The 21,411-nt window shown below is 43.4% G+C and overlaps 2 protein-coding genes across 4 annotated transcripts in view; one reads left to right on the forward strand and one right to left on the reverse strand.

Annotated features, from left to right (window-relative positions):
- Positions 1 to 2,151: 2,151 nt before the first annotated feature.
- On the forward strand, positions 2,152 to 12,112 carry NIPA2 (non imprinted in Prader-Willi/Angelman syndrome 2). 2 transcript variants are annotated; one of them, XM_008943403.1, is made up of 7 exons: positions 2,152 to 2,210; positions 6,431 to 6,491; positions 6,800 to 7,022; positions 8,645 to 8,701; positions 9,450 to 9,540; positions 10,078 to 10,238; positions 11,156 to 12,112. In XM_008943403.1, exons 3-7 carry the CDS (start codon positions 6,884 to 6,886, stop codon positions 11,791 to 11,793), a joined length of 1,086 nt encoding a protein of 361 aa, XP_008941651.1. In that variant the 5' UTR covers positions 2,152 to 2,210; positions 6,431 to 6,491; positions 6,800 to 6,883; the 3' UTR covers positions 11,794 to 12,112. The 2 variants fall into 2 exon arrangements, with proteins under 2 accessions (XP_008941651.1, XP_008941652.1); XM_008943404.1 differs by lacking the exons at positions 2,152 to 2,210; positions 6,431 to 6,491; positions 8,645 to 8,701 and having other exon boundaries at positions 6,884 to 7,022; positions 11,156 to 12,057.
- Positions 12,113 to 14,880: 2,768 nt separating this feature from the next.
- The window catches only part of CYFIP1 (cytoplasmic FMR1 interacting protein 1), a 55,489-nt gene continuing 48,958 nt past the window's right edge, over positions 14,881 to 21,411 (reverse strand). For both annotated transcript variants that reach the window (XM_008943407.1, XM_008943406.1), the window contains 5 exons: positions 19,565 to 19,637; positions 18,336 to 18,430; positions 16,990 to 17,228; positions 15,962 to 16,109; positions 14,881 to 15,487 (listed from right to left, as the gene is read on the reverse strand). In XM_008943407.1, the coding sequence (XP_008941655.1) occupies positions 15,323 to 15,487; positions 15,962 to 16,109; positions 16,990 to 17,228; positions 18,336 to 18,430; positions 19,565 to 19,637 (720 nt within the window). In that variant the 3' untranslated portion in view covers positions 14,881 to 15,322. The remainder of the gene's footprint in view (positions 15,488 to 15,961; positions 16,110 to 16,989; positions 17,229 to 18,335; positions 18,431 to 19,564; positions 19,638 to 21,411) is intronic.

A 21,411-nucleotide genomic window follows, 5' to 3' on the forward strand; every position in this document is an offset into this window, starting at 1 on the left:
TTGGGCTCCAGAGGCCGAGATAGATCTAGGTATTTGTTAGGCTGTGTAGCTGGGCAGAACTGGCACGTTGCGGTACCGGAGCTGTTGCGCTTCCTAGTGCAGTTCGTGAGGGAGCTAAACACAGTTTGTCTTCAGTTTGGTTCCAGATTAAGTTTAGCCGAGGTTGAGGGTTGGGCTTCTTGGTTCCAGATCCACTTCAGCAGAACCTCAGAGCCTTGGCAGTGCTTTAGTTTGTGGTGGAAAACAAGGATCTTAATTTTGCGTCATAGTTCAGAATGATCATTTTTGTTCGTTCTCATACTGTGAAGACACAGGCTGGGTCTGACTGTTTAGTTCCTGTTTGTTTTTTTTCTCATCTTGTTCTTTTTCAACCCATTAACTTTCTCCATTTTCCAGCAATATCTTTAACATTATTTTTAATTAAAACACAATAAATGTAAGTCACCGTGGCTATTTCTGAATGCTTTTGGTGTGCCTTATTGTATACAGTTAGGTTTTTTCCTCCTAAAGGGTAACAGGTTTGTTGGTAGGAAATTCTTGCGTAAGTTTTCAGCAGCATCCTGTTGAGAATTCAGTGTCACACTAGTTTTGCTTTCATTAAAATTATTAAATTCTCAGGATAAAACCCCAGCAAAACAGAAAGCACGTTATAACAGATTGTCAGTCATGGCAAAGGAAAAACAGTGACTAATGTCTAGATTCAACTTTAACTTACTGAAGTACATTAATTTTGAAATGGCCTGTCTTGAATGCTGAAGGCAGAGCTTCAGTGGACCTTGTGCTGGTGACTCATCCTGCTGAGAGTGGAGCTGGTGTGCTAGGTACAGCAAAGATGAAGCAAGTCCTGCTCTTATCTGGAGTCTCTTTTGATAGACTTCTAGGAAAACCAGTCAGTACGGTATCAGCTGTAAAGTACTGTCTGTAGTTCACCTTTAGTTAATTAGTAGCACTCTTTTAATGAAGATGTCTTTTCATTTTATGTCAAAGTGCTTCAATTGGAGGTCATTCTTTTTATAGAAGGTAATAACTGCAAATGGCAAATACAAAGAATAAGATGTACAAAAGTTTTAATGTGGCATTTTTATTGTTTTCTCCCAGTTTCTTAAAAAAGAATGCATGTTGCTTTTGCTTTATTAAAACAAATCTGCTGTAAAGTGTAAGTTTCCTCACAGTTTAACTAGAACTTTTGAAATAGGCAACTTTAGAACTTTAAGGTATATTTTGCTTTCTAAGTACTTGTGCCTCTAATGTATTATATATGCATATATGTAACATTATCTTTATAAGCAGGTGGGTTTTTTTACCTTTTCTGTGTAATTGGTAAATACTTGTGTGTGTAAGTTTGCACACTCGTTTAACTTTGACAAAGCTGGGAAACTCTCTGTGCTGGAGCAGACTTACAGCACAAAATTGAGGGTACTCGTTCCGAAATAATCAGAATCTTTGGGTGCTGTATCCATGCATCTTGGCCTTTTAAAGTTGTGTGTGACTGAGTTTTGAACCAGCAGCTCTTTTTCCTTCGTGCTGGGTTATGTCTGTCCTTTCGGTGCTCTTTCTGTACCTGTGTTTAAAAGAGATGTTCATGAGTGAACAGAACATAACTGAGGACAAAGACGTGGGCTAAAGAGTTAATTATATTTTGATGATTTTAGTTCATCTTACTGAGAACATTTCTGTGTTCATACTCCCCACCACCCTGGAGCTCTGCATATGAACAACCTCTGAAAACTCACTGTATCACAGCTAGTAATTAAAACCTTGTATTAGTGTTTTTTGTTTTTTTTTTTTAAATAAAGTGTCTTAGCCCTTAAGTTCCATGACAAAACCGAAAGGACTTAGTTCAACCTCAGCATTCAACTTCTAAAGAATAGCTTAGGCTGTGAGTTTCTTTGATAAATGAAGCGAGACCAAAGGGATGGTATAACTGTAATACTTCAGGTGAGACATAGCTAAGGAAGATCAAATTTAGAACTCAGACTACTCTGTTATTCACACCTTTTTGAAACAAAAGTCTTCTCCCTTTTTAAAGCATCAATGAGCTAATGTATGGTCTTGTGTGTCTTACACGAAAAAGAGATTGACTTGAAATGATGGACAGTATTTTTAGGCGAATTCTTAATGTTAATTATTTTTTTTTTTAACTTATATTTTAGAAAACTAACATTGACATATTTAAGAAGCAAATGCCTCTGGATTTTGGAACAAGATTGGTATGTATACTGAGCCTTCAAAAGGCTCATCACTGAACATTTGCTTTTTTGTTGTTGGGGAGTGTTTCATTTTCCTGTGGTTTTATGCCTGTGGAAAGGAAGAATGGAACACATAACAGTCAGTGTGTATTTTTTAAAATCAACTTGTTGATTCAACCCCTTTTTCTTCCATGAAGAGCTTTATGGTTAGGAGAGCATTAAATAGGTTCTGTGTCAATGTTGGAAACATAGAATGTCTCATGGAGCTCTTGTAAATAAGCAGAATTAAAAAAATATCACAGAACTGTTCAAAAGTTTCCAAATGGCTGTACCTGGAGTAACTACTACCAGTGTCTTCACAAAACAAACCTTTGTTTAAAAATCCTTTTGTGTGAGTCATGTCTGAGTCTTGTGCTGTTTCGTGTTGGTGATCTGGCTGAAAGGACAAAGAAGTAATGGTATTGAGCAGGGAAGGGTCACCGCTGTGTAAACTCAGATAAATATTTTCAGGACGCATTTCTGACAAAAAAGAGATGTTTTGTAGGAGTAAATGCAAGTTATTGCCCCCAGGCAGGAATAATTTGCTGTACAAATACAGTTTAGAGAACAATAGTACTGTAGAAAAGAATATAGAGGTTATACTAATAGAGAAGTTCAAGAGTCAACAGTAGATGACTGCTCAAGAGGGGCCAAGGAATCCACCTAGGGGAAGGCTGAGTGTTGCAGCAGTAGTAACAACTCAGCCCAAATGGTGTATATGGCTTTGGGAGTTGCACTGCATGTGGAAAAAAAAAAAAAAAATCCCTGTGGACTGCTGGGAAAGAACCTAGAGAGTTGCACAGCAGGAGTTTTCATGCACAGGAGTATTTCATCCCATAACACCATTTTTAATGTTTTTGAATATTTAGACAGTTTGTTTGTTGCAATAAATATAGAACACCTTTTGAGTGCTACATGTGGGCTGCTTTTGGGAGGAGAGGACTTCTGAGCAAAGAGACAAAAAAGTGTTTCCTTGTGTTTTAGGAAGCCTGTACCTTGTACAATATTTGTGATACTTCTTGGTTACGTCTTAAAAACAAGCAAAGAAACTTTGTGGCTAATCTGGACTTGCTTGTGTCCCACAGTTTTTTTCTCAGAAAGCTTTTTCTCTCTCTCCCTGACTTCAGACTCAGCATGTGTTCCCTTGTGTTGTGTGCCACTGCGCTGTGGCACACTGGCAGTTACAGTACCAGAAGATCCACAGGCAGTTCATGAACAGGTGGTTCCTCAAGGCATTGTAAATCACGTAGCATCTGGGGATAGGAGAGCCTCATCTCCTCGTTATCTCTCTGAAATCAGAGCAGCAAATTAATATTCCTCTATGAAACTGCTTGTCTTGGATGGATGGAATGTTCTCTGTGGTAAAACCAGCTATGAACCTCATTAAAGAACCTTTGCAGAACTACATCAAATATAACTAAAACCACTGCCAGCTTTGTTTAACTCTGTTTAATTCTTACATTTTCTGGCTTTTCTCCTGTTTACAACTTAGTAGCTGCCCTGGCTGCTGGATGGGAACAGCTTTGGTGTGTCCCAAAGCTGAAACGTGAGAGGATTTTTGTTTCAGAAACTGCTTGTTGCATGGCATTTTTTTATTTCCAAAGACAGCAGTTTTTCTTGATGATCTTTATGCAGACACTTGTTTCTCTTATTTACTAAATCTTTGGGTTATAATAAAGCTACTGATTTTCTGAAGAGTAAAACTCCCTGTGCCTGCTATTGCTTTGACTTTGCAGCTGTACCTTTCACTTCTACACATGCAAGTTCCACCTGCACTTTGTATGCACAGTGAACCAGAGCTCCTCAGAGAGAAGTTGGGTTCACCGTGACTGTGCAGCAGAAGCAGTCAGCACGTGCAGATATCTGTATAAACCTGAGATGGAAGTATGGCAGTCCAGCCCAAGCCAAAATGGGACTGGCCGTGTCTGTCAGGGCAAATAAACTTGGCAAGAGAAGCTAGTGGTAATTTAAGTGAAGAAGTGGTTAAGATTTGAGTCGTTTACAAGATTAACAAAGTGGTTGATGGAGAATCAAAAACTCTTTAGTGTAATTAGGACACGGGGCAGAGTAAACTGCTGCTTTTGAAGTACAGCATCCTTAGGGTGTTTTTGAGTTTAAATTCAAAACTACCCATTACCTCACAAGTTTTCCTCTTTCTTTTCCAATCAAATTCATCCTCTACTCAAACTCTTCCTCTGCTACCAAGAAATGCAGCCTGTGCTGCTTCCCTTGTCTCTGAAATGCATTGGGTAGAAGATACCAGGATGGGACCAGCTGGTGCTCTTTACCTCTGTCAGAAATGTTTTCATATAGATGGAGCTATGCAAGCGAGGGAGAGGGGAAGAAAAGGTGGTTTTTCCAGTATGGCAAGTTCTGTTTTTGTTAAAGCTACACTGGTAAAAATACTCCCATTAGTAATGTAACTAAAGTAGCAACTGGTTGAAAGTTCTGGTAGAGTAGAAAAACTCAGAAGCCCCCTCCTGCTGCCCGTGATGCTCTCCCACTATCATGTTTTGTGCCAGCTGGAGCTAGAAGAACACTCTCAGCTTGATTGCCTCAACAGTGTGACTTCGGACTGCTAGAAAAGGTGCCAGGAAGAACAGCCACCAAAGTCTCTTGGTGTATGTTCCTTGCACACACACAAAAAAAAAAAAAAAAAAAAAAGGGCAAGCCTTTATTCTTCAGGGCTCTGAAAGTCACACTTTGAATTCAAAGCCAGAGAAATATTTGGTGTAGTGAGTTAGGTGGCTTGTTCTGGTCTGTCTTCTGCACTGATTTGTCTTTCAGGTTTTGTTTCATAGGTGATTTTGAGTTCTGCAGTAATCTACTGAAGTTTGTTTTTAAAAGTTGCTAGAAAATGGAAGCAGACCCTTGTGGTTCATTTAATATTTTCTTTTGTAAATGGAAAAAAAAAAAAAAATAAAAATTACTATGCAAGGATTAAGGGAAGAGGATTTGAGAATTCTGTATTTTGGACCTTGCAGCATTTTGAGAGGTGCCCTGTGGAGTGCTTATTAAAGGGGACCCTTTGCCATGCCTGTCCACGGCATAACGGGGTGCAAGTCAGGGGGTCTGTGTTCAGTTTTCACGACAACCTGCCTGTAGCTCTCTGCGAGGTTGTTCCTAGGGGCATAGCAGATTAAAGACCATCAGAAGCGAGTCGCTAGAGGGAAAGGCAGCTCTGGGAGAGAGGAGGGTCCGGAGAAACAGGCGCAGGGATGGGCGCTGGCGCCGCCGCCGCCGCCTGAGGCGTCATCTTCCCTAGTGCTGGGCTGCGGGGGTGCCTCCGGCCCGGCCCGCGCACAGAGGGGGCGTTTGGTACTGCAGCGCCTCCACACCAGCCTCGTGCTCTGCCTGGGGAAGCTGCTGCTGGGTCTCAGCATAAAAGCTGTGGAATTCAGCTTCCAAGAAGCACTGAAATGTTTTATTCCATCCTTTTCTTTCCCTCCTACATTTCGATCAAACGGTTCATAATGCAGCTTAGGTCATACGCCAAGCTTCTGTGAATCTGGAAAATAATTGCTTAGGGAACTAAATGATGGTCTTGGCACACCTGTGATTTGTGTTCCCAGGAAATAAAGAGAGTTCTATCCATGGGTGTTTTCTTCCTGTAGAAGAGTTTTCTATGCTGTCATAATTGTCTTGTAATCAAAGCCTAAAAATCCATTTCCCTTCATATTATAGAGAGGTTAATCACCTTGAAAGTGTGTTGTGCTTCTTTTTCCTTCTGTTTAAAAATTATTCATAGAGATACCTTAAATTCAGAATCTTCTGAGTTAGATGGAATCCAGGATATCCTCATTGCAGCTTGTAACAAGAAGAAAGATGAACTGACAGAAATATTTTCTTTTTGCAAGCTGGAGGTTGAATATCTAAAATCTTGATTTGTAGCCTAAAAATTGCTATCTTCTGCTAAGCTGTTACTGAAGGTCTTACCCAACTCCATTTGTAGTCTTAGCAGGCTAGGTGAAAGTTTGCAAGCTGTAAACTTTTTAATAGTTACTGTAGCTAAGCTGAAAAGATGCTTCATACAGATATAGGAAACTGTGTAAAATAAATCAACAAATAGATGTCTTGTTTCTTGTTCCAGGTTTCTCTGGTTTTTAGAGGATAGATTTGTGTGCATACATCTCAAGCTTGCTTGTGTCAGTGAAATTACATTAGGATTGACCACCCACTGATCTTCTCTTTCATTTGTCTAGTGAGTGTGTATGGAAGAAATGCCGTGGCTCTTCTCAAACTCTCTGACAAACTGATTTCAATGTAAGTAGTGTTTTGACCAGTACTGTTGGTTATGTGGTGTGCTGGGCATAGATCTGTGTGCTTAATGGAAGGAAAAATCAGTCACACATATTTAAGTTTTCCTTAACTTTTCTCAGAGAACTTTTATTTGTTACTCCATGTTTCAAGCTTACACATGCTTCAAAGATTTCCAGGGTTGTTTTTGTTTGTTTTTTAAAAACTCATAACAGAGACCATTCACAGCAGAACCAGTCACTGGAGCCTTTGAGAGTTTCCCTGTACAACACGTATTTCTACCAGTTCAATTCTGTTGTGTTTATTTTGCTCAGGTTTCAGTGTTGCATCATCTTGTGCTGAGTAACAGAAGTTCTGCTGTTCGTTGATCGGTGTGACAGCCTTTGGCCGTTTACGAGATGAACCAAACTGGTGGGAAGTATGACTTCTGTATTGGTCTGGTGTTGGCCATGAGTTCCAGCATCTTCATCGGGGGAAGCTTCATCCTGAAGAAGAAAGGGCTCCTCCGGCTGGCTCGGAAAGGCTCGATGAGAGCAGGTAAAGACATGCCCAAGGAATGGGCTGGCGTTTGCCTTTCACTGTTTAACACGAGATTAGTGAACTTATGATCTCGTGTTGATTTCGTTACAAGTACATGGAACCTAAAACATGTAGGTGATGTGTTTCTTCTCTGGTGTCAGATACACCTTACTCTGTGTGTGATGCATGCTATTTAATTTGCATGTAATGCCCTCTGGGAACACTTGTTGAAGGATTTCTTCATGTGTCTGTTGAATTTAAATTGTACTTGAAAATTGAATTTTGAAGCAGCACTCTTAACTACATTGGTGCTCCTGAATGCATGAATTTAGGAGGATGTTAACTGTGCTCAAGTGTTAGGAGACTGATTTAGGAACTAAAACTCACATGCAATAGTCAGGTGTAGCAAAGAGTGTCCCCTAAGGTTCGTACTAGAAGCAATACGATTTAATGTCTTCATCAGTGATACAGACAGTGCCTGAGTCAGCAGGTCTGTGGAGGACACCAAGCTGAGTACTCGGTGTGGTTGCTGCACTACAGGGTTGGGATGCCATCCAGAAGGACCTTGACAGGCTTTAGAGCTGGGCCCATGTAAACCTCATGAGGTTCAAGAAGGCCAAGTGGAAGGCCCTGCATCTGTGTTGGGGTGATCCCCAGTATCGGTACAGGCTGGGGGATGAACAAGTTGAGAGCAAAGCTGTGGGGAAAGACTTGGGGGTACTGGCAGATGAGAAGCTGGACATGAGCCAGCAGTATGGGCTCACAGCTCAGAAAGCCAGTTCCATCCTGGGCTGCATCCAAAGGAATGTGGCCAGCAGGCTGAGGGAGGTGGTGAGACCCCACCTGGAGTACTGTGTCCAGCTCTGGACTCCTCAGCACAAGGACATGGACCTGTTGGAGTGGGTACAGAGGAGGGCAGTGAAGATGATCAGCACTGGAGCACCTCCACTATGAGGACAGGCTGAGGGGATTTGGGTTGCTCGGCCTGGGGAAGAAAGGGCTCTGGGGGGACCTGGAGTGGCTTTACGTAAAGGGGGGTTAGAAGAAAGATGGAGAGATTTTTACCAGGGCCTCTAGTGACAGGACAAGGGGCATGGATTTTAAACTGGTGGAGGGTAGTTTTAGATAGGGTGCTTGCAGCATCCTCAGATAATTTGGAAGGCTGAATGGGTATTGTGAATTCAGTACCTGTCATCTCTGCCCCTGAAGGGTGGTTGGTGCTGTAAGCTGTCAGTGGTGCTCCCTGGCTTGGCTGGGGAGCGTGACTGTGTCACACGCTGCGTCGGCCACGAGAGCCCTGCCGGGCTGCCGTAAAAGGAGCACTCTTGCAAGAGACCCTTGGCTTGGCTCTTCATGGCATTGCAGTGTGTTGAAAAGAACTGTTCTTCAGGGCATGGCACCTATGATTATCAGTGCTATTCTGAACACAAAAGAAAGAAAATTACTAGTGTTCAAAGTAGGCTGTAGGAGGCATACGCACATCAGAAACTGAAGATGCTTTGATTTCAACCCCAATTTGAATTTGTTGTAAGGACATGGGCTGCAAAAATGACTTTCCATGGTGGCAATGTTATCAGTGACAGGGCCTACTGTTTAATGATGTGTTTGCAGTGGGGTAGCAAACATGCTTTCCATTTTAGGTCAAGGTGGGCATGCATACCTTAAGGAGTGGCTGTGGTGGGCTGGACTTCTTTCAAGTAAGTATCAAAAATACAATTTGCATTCTATAATTTAAGTAATAACAAGGCCACAGATAGCAGCAGTGGTTACGAAAGAGTGAGATGGGGATTCTACAGTGTTTGGTGATGCTGCCTGGTGATTTGATGGGTGCAGCTCTAGTGATTTTAACATTACTTCTCTCACACTTGAAGTTCTTTCATCAATTTAACTGCTCTCTTTGGGCAGTGGAACTAGGCAGACATTGGTCTTTCTGTATCAGCTGCACTAGCAGACAGATTCCAGTTTTTGTCTTACCAGGGAAGGGCTTAGATGGTACAGGACTTTAGAGGGAAGCACATCTGGTATGAAGTCCATTTTCTGCACTTTTTTTTATTGCTTAAACTCTGGACTTAGTGGCTGTGTTTGAGTAACTGTGGCTTAATCTGTGCATTGCCCTGTGTCCTGCTGTTGTAGAGTTCTCCATGCAGAAGTTCATGAGTCAGGTTGGCAGGTTAAGGAGCTACAACCGAGACATCAAAATAAAACAGCTTCCAATTTAGCTGAATTAATCTTAACACCTGTTGTAGTGCCCCAGCCTGTTTTTAAATTACAATAGTGGGGAGCAGGGTGGGGGCTGTTCTGCTAGTACTGTTGCCTGAGTGCTCTAATTAGAATTTTCCATTGTTCCCCTACTCCATATTTGTGTCTACAAGAACCCTTGCACTGACTCACAGGTTTGTTGTGTAAGAGACCCTAACGCCTTGGTTTTCACTTCTTACTCTGCAGTGGGAGCTGGCGAAGTAGCTAACTTTGCTGCCTATGCTTTTGCACCAGCTACATTAGTGACTCCTTTAGGAGCTCTCAGTGTTCTTGTAAGGTAAGAAACCCTAACAGAAGGCAGTGTGATTTCAGAGGGAGAAGTAAAAGACTTATTTAGAAATGCGTCACTGAAATGCGCTGTAATAAATGTGGTTTGTTCTTAACAATAAAGAAAGAGGGCTTATAAACATCAGGAGTAACTTTTAAGTTTCTGCAGATGTGCAGGGATTATGCTAGGAAAGGGTTCTAGCAATGCATCTACACCTCCAGCTGTGAAAATCTCTTCTTCTGCACTTCAAAACCGTGCTGTATTCTCATTCCTCAGTAAAGACTTTGGTCTTTTAAAAAATATTTCTATAAGCGCTTAGATATAGAGGTTTTTGGGAGGCAGCATAAAAAAGGGTTTGGGGAGATATGCTAAATATTAACAGGTAGTTCTGTCCACTGCAAGTCTCTTGAGATAGAAGATCAGCTGTGTCACTGTTCTTCAGCTGCACTTTGTGTATGCTAGTGGTCAGTACAGTCAAAGCAACCTGTAAGTTGATGAGCAAATGAATGAGGTGATACTGATGCTTCTTTTTTTTTTTTTTCCTAGTGCCATTCTGTCATCCTTCTTTTTAAATGAGAAACTTAATCTACACGGAAAAATAGGGTGTTTGCTAAGTATACTGGGATCAACTGTGATGGTAATTCACGCTCCACAAGAGGAGGAAGTAGAAACTTTGAACGAAATGTCCCACAAACTAGGTGATCCAGGTAAGAAAAATGCTAGCTTGATACATGTGGAGCCCATCATTTCTTTACTGTAGTTTAATTAAATTATTGCTGCTTTCAAGTTCCAGGCTAATAGCCTGTGTCTGCTGCATGTTGTGAGAATGCAGCAGAGGTTTGGGTTCTGTGACGTCATGCCGTGGGGAGCTTTGCATGGTGCCAGTGAGCTTGTCTGGCCTTGAAAAAAGTGTCTTCATGTGAACCACAGAGATGACAGTTCCAACAAATGGAGCAGCACAGCTGGATAAACACAGTTGCTGCAATTACAGTTTTAATTGAAATATGTCAGTCTCTAAGCTCAACTTTGGAAAAAAGTAGGTGCTGTGGTCAGTGTCTAAGAAGCGCAACCCTGGCGACTAGCTCCTGTGCTTATGTGGAAGACATAAGCACTGACAAACACACAAAAGCTTTAACATGCTATGTATGCAAAGACAAATCCATTTTTAAACACAAGGCTATAGTCAGAACAGAGATGAAAAAGCTGATCTTAAGGAATGACCTGATTGTTGGGAATCTGCTGATGACCGTAGCAGCCTGCCAAAAATGTACCTCCCTAAAACGCAGTCGGACACAAGCCTGTGACTCGTGGCAGCTGCACCTCAGTGAGTCTGTAAGGCAGTAGAGACACCTAATCCTGTCGTCATCTTGCTGATGGACTGGTAAAGGTATTACAACATGCCTCAGTTTCAGCCCTTGTTTAGGCAGCTCACTCTACAGTAGTTTTCACCTTGATATTGGAGGATTAATGAGAAACATCCTGAACTCTGCTACTTAAGCTGAGCCGATCACAGTGTCAATGAGTGTCTCCTCCATGCCTCTGAGATGCTTTTGATGGTGTACATAAATAACAAGATCTTTTTTTTTCTACCCTCCTTTTTTTTCCCCCCCCCCCCCCCCGCCAGGTTTTGTGGTCTTTGCAACTCTTGTCGTCATCGTGTCTTTAATTCTAATATTTGTGGTGGGACCTCGCCATGGACAGACCAACATTCTCGTGTACATAACTATTTGCTCTGTAATCGGAGCATTATCAGTCTCCTGTGTAAAAGGCTTGGGCATCGCTATAAAGGAACTTTTTGCAGGAAAACCAGTGCTGAAACATCCCTTGTCTTGGATTCTGCTGCTAAGCCTTATTGTCTGTGTGAGCACGCAGATCAACTACTTAAACAGGGCTCTGGATATATTCAACACATCGATAGTGACGCCGATATACTACGTAATCTTCACAACATCTGTTCTGACTTGCTCTGCCATCCTCTTCAAGGAATGGCAACACATGGCGGCTGATGACATAATTGGCACCTTCAGTGGCTTCCTGACTATTATTGTGGGGATCTTTTTATTGCATGCCTTCAAAGATGTTAATTTTACCCTAGCAAATCTGCCCCTCTCCTTGCGGAAGGATGACAGAGCGGCCAACGGTACTTTGCTGAGCACGTACGACTGCTTTAATCATGATGAGGAGACTTCTCCCTGCCTGAGTGAAATACAGTCCACTGAGAGTCTCTCAGCCAGGAGGAATGGAAGTCTGTCAGCCTTCTGAAAATACCTACGTGTTACTTAAGAAAAGGAACTCTTCTGTAACTCTGGGTTGGGTTTTTTTTCTGCTGTGAAATGTCTGAGCTTGTCTATGTGTAGACAATCGTTAATGTTAGTTTGAGTAGTTTGGGTAAGGAGCACTGAAGTGAAGGGGTTTTTATTTGCCTTATTTTTACTTTTAAAAAAATTACTAAAATGACCTCAGACCACAGTTGGCTTTGTTGCTTAAGTTATGTGTAAATACTTTCATTCTTCTGTTTTAAGATGTATTGCACTAATGACAATTTTATCAAAAATAAATTGCTTTATTTCTGCATTGGTGGTAAAACAGATTGCAGTGAACCTGGATCCTTTGTGCTTGTGCCCGACTGAACACTGACTATTAACATAGCACAGTGGGAGCTGCAGTCAGTACTCCTGTCCTGGTCTGGAAAAGAGGAAAGGGAAGGTGACAACAAAGCAAGATCTATCATTTGAAAATACTGCTGCTTAACTAAAGCTTGCAGGATTTAGCAACAAAAAAAAAGCAACCTCACCAAACCAGAGTAACTGGCTGGCAGCAACAAGGCAGGAGCTTCTGCTTGGATCCGTGAGGCCGGAGCTCCTGCTGTGCCAGTTTATGCAGGAGGAAGGATTGGAGTTGTTATTAGTAGCCAAGAAAAGCTACTGCATCTTCAGTAAAGAGGTCAGGTTCTGGCTGCTTGCTCCTGCACGCTGCCCTGCTGCTCTAGAGCTGCCCTGCAGTTTTGATGTGACAGCCTGAACTTGCAGAATTGCAGTTTTGTTTGCAGTCACACAGTTTCTGTCTGTGACACAAGTCTTTTTGAAAAGGGTCAAACAAATTGGAAGATAATACCCCTTTTTAAAGCAGTGACGACGAGGCAGGTGGGTGGTAATTTAAGTTCACAAAGGCAGAAAACAAAAATTAGTGATACAGTTTTGAACAATATTTATTCCAATGATATAAAGGTTAGAAATTGTTTGGGACAAAAACTAGTTACTGCTGTGAGTTGTTAGTTTTAGTACTTACTCTGTTTAAAAGTATAATTTAAGATTATTACTAGAACAAAAAACTAGTTCTCCCACCTGTGAAACTAACTCTGCTGGCTGCTTTTGGTACATGTCATATGTGCAGGCAGGGCAATGACGTCAAACAAGGAAAAGGTTCTTTAAATTCCAGTTGAAGAATGGGATTTGAACTTCTACCTAATTTCAAGGGACATCAGCAGTGCGTGGTCAGGGAAACAGGTCCCTCTGGTGCTTGCACAACAGGGAGCCCAGGAGCAGGATGGCTGCTGAGGAGTCACTGAACGCTGGGTTGGCACCTTTAGTACCAAAGCACCCGCGCAGCTGAGGATACATACAGTGGGGTCTGTTAGTCTGGGATGGGCACTTTGGCCTCCAGACCCACCCTTCTGATGAGAAAAAAAATAGTAATTCTTTTGTTAATGTTAGTTACACCTTTTGTGCACCTTGCTGCATTTTTCCTTTTAGGTAGGAGAAGCAGTTATACCAGGTGAAGAGGTTTTACCTTCCAACAAGTTTAATAATCCTGCTGGGGAAAAAAGTAACCGGCCTTTTACAAATGGGAAGCAAGCATCTCACAGGACTAACACCTGAATTGTCTTAAACTCATACTAAAGGGAAAAAAGTAATCATAAAATAAGTATCAATGGCTGTAGTTTTAAGATGCTAGAGACCAATTCTCTTACTGCTGAAAATTTGTTCTAGTTTGTACCAATTGATCATGATGTGAGTAAACTATTTTTAAGTAGATCTTAAAGAAAAAAAATCAGGCTTTATTCATTAACCATTTCTCCACCACAGTACAAGCCAGAGCCTCAGGTTTGTGAGACTTGCCCCTGAACTGATCATTATCTCAACAAATTAAGGAAGTTGTTAATTTCTTTAATTGAATGCTGAAGCACAGGGAAGCATTTTGTTAACTAGAAGTCTTCTGAGAGCTAAAAATAAATGTTTTGTAAAGAAAACTGTCTGTTAAAAGAATCTCTTAAGATAAACCCTGCAAGAGGCTGGTGTCACAAAGCCCAGGTGTGTCCTGCTGGGGTCTCCCCCCCCACCCGGGGACTGGTGTGTGCTCCCACAGCTGCAGCCGCTCTGGAGCACAGCTGTCCTGAGCCCTGTGCCTGGGGAAATTGCTCAGGGGCTGCCTGGCAAAGCCCTCTCCTTTGTGTCGCTGGGAAGTTCAGTTCTGCTCTTTGCTCGAAATCCCTGCCCTGCCACCACCTGCACGTTCCTCATCTCCTGCAGCCATGTCTGTCAGACTCATCTGGACTCAGTTCCATTGCTCTGAAAGAGCAGGAGAACAGAGGTGCTGTAACCCAGCCTTCAACCAGCAACAGGGAAGGGAGAAAAACAGATCCTCAGAGGGATGCTTTTTTGGTTTTGCACTAGGGGTTAGAAACGACCAAATAACATCTCCACAAATCCACATCCTGGGTGAAATGTGTAATTATCCATCTGTGTCTGTTCCAGCCATCTTGACATTTGTTTTGGGTTGATCCTAACAGCCAGCTGAAAAATGTTAAGATCCTTCAGCAGGCCAGCAGGAGTTGCAGAGTTTGGCTGAATGGGTTTCTTTAAAATTCAACTTTTACAGTTGCAGAGTTTTAAAAAACAATTTTACTGGTGCAGTGCTTGCATAATACAGTTAGTGTAATTAAACAAATACTTTCCAGAAGTAAATCATGATTAACATCATTAGAGCTTATGTACTGGGATAGATTACACCTGATCCCTGTAGCCAAGACTCCTGTAAACAAGAATTCCTCATCACTTGTAAACGTGTGGGTCTGTACACAAGTACAGGTTGCCAGCCAAAGCACAAGTTGTGTTAGAAGCTCTCGTTAGGAAAAAGTAAACAGTCCCCATTCTAACCCATCAAACTACTGCCTTCTAAAAAGATCAGAATGCTGTCGGTCACCTTCATGTTAAATAAATTTGAAACAAACACCTTAATTAGCCTTCATTTCCCTAATTGCTGATCTCAGAGAATAGTTTTGCAAAGAGGAAAAATCATCAACTGACTAGAAAAATTATTGACAAAGCATCAGCAGTTTGTTGGGTGGTATTTTTTTAATAAAGGCTAATTAAGCAATTAATGCTTTAATGCACACAATTAGGAATTGATTTCTAAATTTTTTTTTTTCTACAGAACTCAGTTTCTTATCCTTCACAGCTATTATTTTGATACCTTTGGGGGAAAATTACAGCAGTCCAGTCTAAAATGGCCACCTCAGTACAGGAATGCAAAGAGATTTCAAAAATCTTTTACAGTCACAGGTTTTTAATCAAAGTGTATAAAATTTTAGTCTAGAAAAATAAGTATGGGTTGTATACAGTTACTGTGCTTGGAGACTGAAGAGGACAGTGCAGCATTCCCATGGCACAGGGATACTGAAAAATGCAGATGACAGTATTCCTTAAAACTGTTGGTGAGATTTTTGTTTGTTTTTTTTTTTCCTCATACTTTTAGCCTAAATAGGTGCAAAAAGTGTCGTTAGGTGGGGAGTCTAGTTGCTGGCAAGGGACTGATGGATCGGCGGCTGGAAGCAGCGCACGTGTTCCACGGGTGTGCTCTCTCCATCGCCCGACTTCAAATACTTGTCCAGGATAGCAATTATTTCATCATTCAGAATCTGGAACTTGCGAATTCTTTCCACCATTTTCTTCAAAGGCTGCAAACACCAAAAAAACACAGACACACTGGAATTAGCTTTGGGAAGAAAAAGTCATAGACGCAAGAGCAGCAAATGCCGTTACCTCGCCTCTCCCAGCAGTGTTCTGGATGCCTCCCTTACATTGATAATCCAGCAAAAATCCAAGGCACGTTTTGGTTTACAACAGTGCTGGCGTTTGTACAAAAAAGGGCAACTTACAACAGCCTTGTCATAATGTGAATGCACATATCTGAAATGGAAAGCACTAAGAAAATTCCACCTGTTCAGGAAATCTGAATTCTCACTGACCAGTCTTGAAACTCCAGTACTAACACCTTAGTCTTTTGTTCCTAACCCCCCTGGTGCCCTCACTTTTGGCATTTCAGCCTAAAAAGCTGCTGTTACATCTACGCTGCTTCCGAGTACAAACAGCTCTGGTTTATTGTTGGCCTTACTCCTACAGAGGACAGAGAGCAGGTGTTTTCAACTCACCACGTTCTTTATAACCTCATCTTTGCCGTCATGCTTTTGGACTTTCAAGAGGTGGTAGCAGAAATCCAACACGTCAAAGCGACGCTGCTGTCCCAAAAGCACGATGATCATACAGCCAGCCCAGTGCAAGCCGTCCCCAAAGCACTGCCTGGGGGAGGAAACACACCACATAAGGCACCTTTCACCTGAACCTTCCGAAACACAGCCACAGGACGCGCTCAGCGGTAGAACACTATACTAAACAACCAATATAGAGATATTAGTCTACAAAATACTGCAAAATCTCTAGTAAATTCTCTTTCCAGATACCACAAGCAATGCAGATGGGTCCTTAACAAGAAAAGGGAAACACACACACACACACCCCAACTTTACACAATGTAGAGTTACTCCAAAGAGATTTACTACCCACTAGACTCCAGTGACATTGTTTTTCCATTTTCAAAGGAAAGAACACTTTCAAAGAAAAAGTGGGAATTCAACAACATTCTGCTCCTTTGGGCTGCAGGCATCAAAGGATGAAATGCCTTATGCTGCTGCCTCTGTAACTCTTCATGGAAAACCACGTTACAGCTCAACAGTTCTTTGAAATAAGGACATTATGAAAATTAACAACGCCAAGAACTAGAGTTCCTGGTTAACTCCTGTTAATCCTGTTAGCTTCCAGGTGCTCATTCTCACTCTTAATTCAGAGAAGACAATACTTGCTACATGCACCACTGTTCAGCTATTTTAAGTTAAGCTTCTGTAGAGGTCTGACCACCATTGAAAGACGTGTACTAGGGTCTGTTTCTCATGGGATCAGTCATACAGTGGCAACAGCTAAAACAGAGGGATTTTTGTTAAAGATGATACACTAATATCTGTGTCCATGGGTTAGGAGCCCCTGCCAGCGATGGCAGCACTTTTCCCTTGTTCTGGCACTAAGCCCGTGCAGAGAGGCAAACAGGCCCCCCACTGGAGAGCCCCGAGAGTGCCAGGGAGGACAGGCCAAGCCCCGCGGGCGCAGGGCGGCGGGCGGTACGTACTCCACGGTGAACTCGTGCGTCCCCACGGGGATGCAGTACACGAACTGCATGGCGCTCCAGAGGCGGTGGAACTCCACGCACTCGTCCACGTGCATCACCCCGTTGCTGGGCAGGGGCCCGCGCCAGATGGGGTCGTCCAGGAAGGAGCGGATCCTCGTCAGGATGACCTCAAACATGGACAGGCCGCAGCAGAGGCGTTCTTTGGTCAGCAGGTCCCCCTCCCTGGCGATGGCTATTTGCTAAGGTGGAGAGAAAGAAAGTGCAAAACCCTGGTGAAAGCCACTTGGCCACAAGACTTTATGAGAACAAAAAAACCCAAACCAAGCAGCACCACGTTTCCTGCTTGGTTTATTCTAGGAGCAACCTCTCCTGTCTTTAAGTGAGGTCAGAGGTCACTAACCTGGGGTTCATTTGAAAAAACATCCATAGAAAATTGTAAAAGCCTTTTCAAGCAGGGAGGCCGCTGCTGCAGTGAGGGATGCTAACTGCAGTAATGCTAATCCTGGCCTAGTCCCAGGGAAGTTTCCAGAATTCTTTGCCTGAATGGAGGCAGAAAGCAAACTCGAGGGGTTCAGCGCTCTGCTGCCAGTACGGGCAGGAGCTCCTGCCTGAGCTCTGCTGTACACCTCCCTCAGCTGCTGGTGTTGCATAGGAGAGCTCCAGGGACAGCCAAACGGGCCCAGGCAAAGCCCACAAACAGCAGTGCTGGCCGAGGGCTTGTCCCAGCCTGTGCCACCACGCTGAGAGCAGAGCAGCACCTGCAGGGATGACAGTGGCCCGAAGCCTTGGCTGCAGAGCACTCTGCTCTGAGTCTACTGCTCACATCTCAATCGCTTGTAAACTGCTACGGTTAGCAAGGAACTCATGCACCCCTCACAACGACCAAAAGGAGTGCTGAAGCTGCAAAGGCAGTTCAAGAATGTTCTTTTTAGTCATTGTTTTCTCAAGAAAGCTCAACTCGGCTCATTTTCCAAGAGTTTCTAATCATCTGTCCGAGAGAGGAATAAATTATCTGTGTGTGTGTATACAAGAAAACGGATTACTTTTGTTGGAATTTGCTCTAGGACCTCTCAGGCTGGCCCTAGTACTGAGAGAGCATCACACAGCAACATACACACAAATCAGCATTTTGCCCAAAATGTGTCAATTCCAACCCAACCTCAAATGCTTTAAACTTCTGAGCTTTAACAGCTTTTCCAAATTCATGGATCTGAAAAAAAAAAAATCCTGTTGAGTGAACAAGCTGGATGTACAGGTTGAAGTTCTGACTCAGCTATTGGCACGGGTAAAAGAACAAACAGGCTCAGAAACTTCTTGAATTGCCTCTGACACAACAGAGAGGTTACCTGGGGTGTGCCTAGTCTTTCAATCAGAGGAACCAAATGCAGTGGAGCATATTTTGATTCCAGCCTCTTCATTTTAGCATCGAGTCTTTCACCCTCTGAAAGGGAAAAAAAAAAAAAGATAATAAATTGCAATTTGCAGTTAACCAAGCAAATTCTTATTTTTACAGTCTTTATTTAGTGCAGAAGAAAACTGGGTATGTTACTTGTGTAAGTAATTTCAGTTCTAAATAGCTGGTTAATCTGCAATGTGCTTTTAGAAAAGCAGATATTTGTATTTTAAACTGTTGCATTGCATGCATAAACAGAAAGGATTTGTAGTAGAATGCATTTAATTAACTAAATTCGAGACAGAATATAAGGCTCTATTATGCTGCTGCTGCTAACATATTTGACTCCCACTTGTACTAAGCCAAGTAAATTATCCTTCTCATACATAAAATGCTTGACTCTAGAAGGTGGAGTATAATGAGGGTGGAATCTTATGTATAGCAAGGCTTAAAAAAAGCAGTTGGCACCCCCTCATCACTGGCAAGCAGGAAATGGTCTTTGGGAAATGGGAAAATACTGTTTACAATGGGCTGGTTACTGTTGTGCAGAGATGCACGTAGCTACAGTGCGTCTGGAAATACTCTCAAATATAGGGCTTCTCTGAGCAGAACAAATCAGCTGCTCTGGCAGCAAGAAACAGAGAGGAAAGGAGACAGAGGAGCAGCACAGAAAGAAGAGAAACATGAGGGGAGAAAAAAAAATCTCAATTTCTGATGGTGAAGGATGAGGAAAGCAGGCACCAAAGGAAGCAATCCTGCAAACACTCAGCACAGCACGCTCAGTTCAGTCAGAAGGCCTGTGAAGAGCATAATGAGACCAGGGGCCACTTGTGTTTACCTACTCTATAACTTGTATGATCGAGCCTACCCCGTTTCATTGGCAATCACAGAAGCTAAGCAGCCCCTTTGGAAAAGCCCCTCACCACATCCACACAGAGGGGTAACACTGCCCTGGGCATCCATCCTGCTTGTCCTTGCCATGGCATTCCTCCTCTCCCTCATAATCTGCACTGAGCCTTGCTAAGGATGTTTCAGCCAGGCAGACAGGCCTGAATCTGCTACCTCTGCCCCATAACTAACAGCAGTGTTGGAAGGTGTGCCTGGGCCCAGGCCCAGAGCCACAGCAGCAGGCAGGAAAAGTGCAATGCGTTACCCAGGGAAGGGGGTTCCCTGAGCCAGTACCTTTGACGTGAACTCTGGGCAGGATATTCTGGAATGGCGCCGCGTGCAACAGGTCACACACTTCCTCTAGGGACTGGAACGAAAAGGAAAGGAGACCTTTAGGACCACAGAACCCCCAAACCACACCAGATCCCCAAAAGGGCTCCCGAAAGCGTGCTGACGCCGTAGCAGAGACAGCAGAGGGCAGCCAGGCTCCACCGGCACCCCGCGGGGCCGCTCCCAGCCCTCGCTCCCCTCCCGGCATCGCTCCCCAGCACGAGTTTGATTCCAGCAGGTTACCTTGGCTTCCCAAATAAACCCCAGCAGCTCTCCACCTGCCCCCAGCTAAAGGACGGGGTATTTATTAAAAAGCCTAATGCAGGGTGAGTAATTCCAGTGTGAAAGCGGCAGACAACTCCCGCACAGACAAACAGGGTGGTGAAGGAGATGACTCACTGCTTGGTTATTTTTGCCAACACTATTTCCACAACCCATTATCATGGTGGGAGCATCTCCCCACCAGGCAGGCTGAGACACATGACAGCAGCACTGAACCACCTCTCAGGAAGTATTTGACATCTTTAGGGGCAGGGGAAAGGAAGGCACATGTCTCCTGGTTCTTGGCTGCTCTACGAACGCGCAGAGAAAATGCAGAGATGATGAGAAGCAGGCGCATGATTTTGCTAAGCCCCTCTCCTCATTTTTGGAGCAGAGGTCCTGCTCATTTGTAATGCCTCAGCACTGATATTTACAGAGATGTTCATCAGTCATACCCTCAGCAACATCCTAGCCCTGTTCCTTACAGCTGGATTTGATGCTCTTGGGTCTTTTCCAACCTAAATGTTTCTATGATTGTGCGTCAATACTACGAAAATGCATGTGCTAGGCAGTCAAGATTAACAAGACCCACCCCCTAGAAGAAATGAACTACAGACCTACATTTTCCACCAGGGTAGAGTCTAGTTGTGATAGGAAAAATATTGAAATTCATGACAGCACGTTGAGGCACCACCAAGGACAAAAACAAGAGGAGGGGCAGCAAGCAGAGGTCTATTAGCAGCAACTGTCCAGAAGGCCATATTCCAAAGAACATACCTCCAGTGCTGGTGGCACTTCAGTATGCCCTCAAGCAGTGATGGCCTTCACCTGCCTGGCCTTTCACTATACACCCTGTTAGCCTGAATCCAATGTAATCCATTTTCTCATTTTGTTTCAGCTATCCTATTACTGACACATTTTCACTGCTTGTCGCCTGTCCCTCCCCACTTGCTCTGCACCACAAGGCAGGGTTCCTCCAGCATCATGAGCTGAACACTGAGGAACAGCATGCCTTCATTATCTTATCTGACATCCACAGCTTTAATGCACCCTGGAGGAGTCACACATCAGGATTTATTTCTGTGCAGTGGCAGGCTCTGAGCCAGCTTGCTGAGGAAATGACGTAGCTCCTGTCAGCCAGCACAGATCTCTGTGGGATGGGCAGCCCAGCCTCAGCATGGGCAGAGCGCCCTGTACACACAGGCAGGGGAGAGACTCCCCACCCAAGCCTCAAAAGCACAACACAGGTAAAGAAAGGGAAGACAGCACATCTGTTTCTTTTCTGGCGCCTAAGCAATGCCCACCTTCCCTCTGTACACACCCAAAAGCATGAAGACAAAGAAATTACATGTTTGGCCATTTTGCTTGAATGCAGATTGCAGAACTTGAAAGAAGAGTGGGAAAAGAAAAGCAGAGGTCAGAATAAAGAGCAGTTGTAGCTCCATGCCCTTAGCAGCAAGCAGCTTTTTGTGCTGTAGAGGCCAGGCACAGTACCAGATGCACAGCTCCTTGACTTAAAGAGAGCAGCCACCCTGTGACTGACAGCAGGA

Source organism: Merops nubicus, unplaced genomic scaffold (genome assembly GCF_000691845.1).
Source record: "Merops nubicus isolate BGI_N331 unplaced genomic scaffold, ASM69184v1 scaffold11127, whole genome shotgun sequence".
In the NCBI taxonomy this organism is placed as follows: domain Eukaryota; kingdom Metazoa; phylum Chordata; class Aves; order Coraciiformes; family Meropidae; genus Merops; species Merops nubicus.

Excerpts from the sequence above, each read along its gene's own strand:
- NIPA2 (XM_008943403.1), top strand. The coding sequence starts at position 6,884 with ATGAACCAAACTGGTGGGAAGTATGACTTCTGTATTGGTCTGGTGTTG. Across the intron at positions 8,702-9,449 it reads GTGGGCTGGACTTCTTTCAA|TGGGAGCTGGCGAAGTAGCT; the intron begins GTAAGTATCAAA and ends CTTACTCTGCAG. Across the intron at positions 9,541-10,077 it reads GCTCTCAGTGTTCTTGTAAG|TGCCATTCTGTCATCCTTCT; the intron begins GTAAGAAACCCT and ends TTTTTTTCCTAG.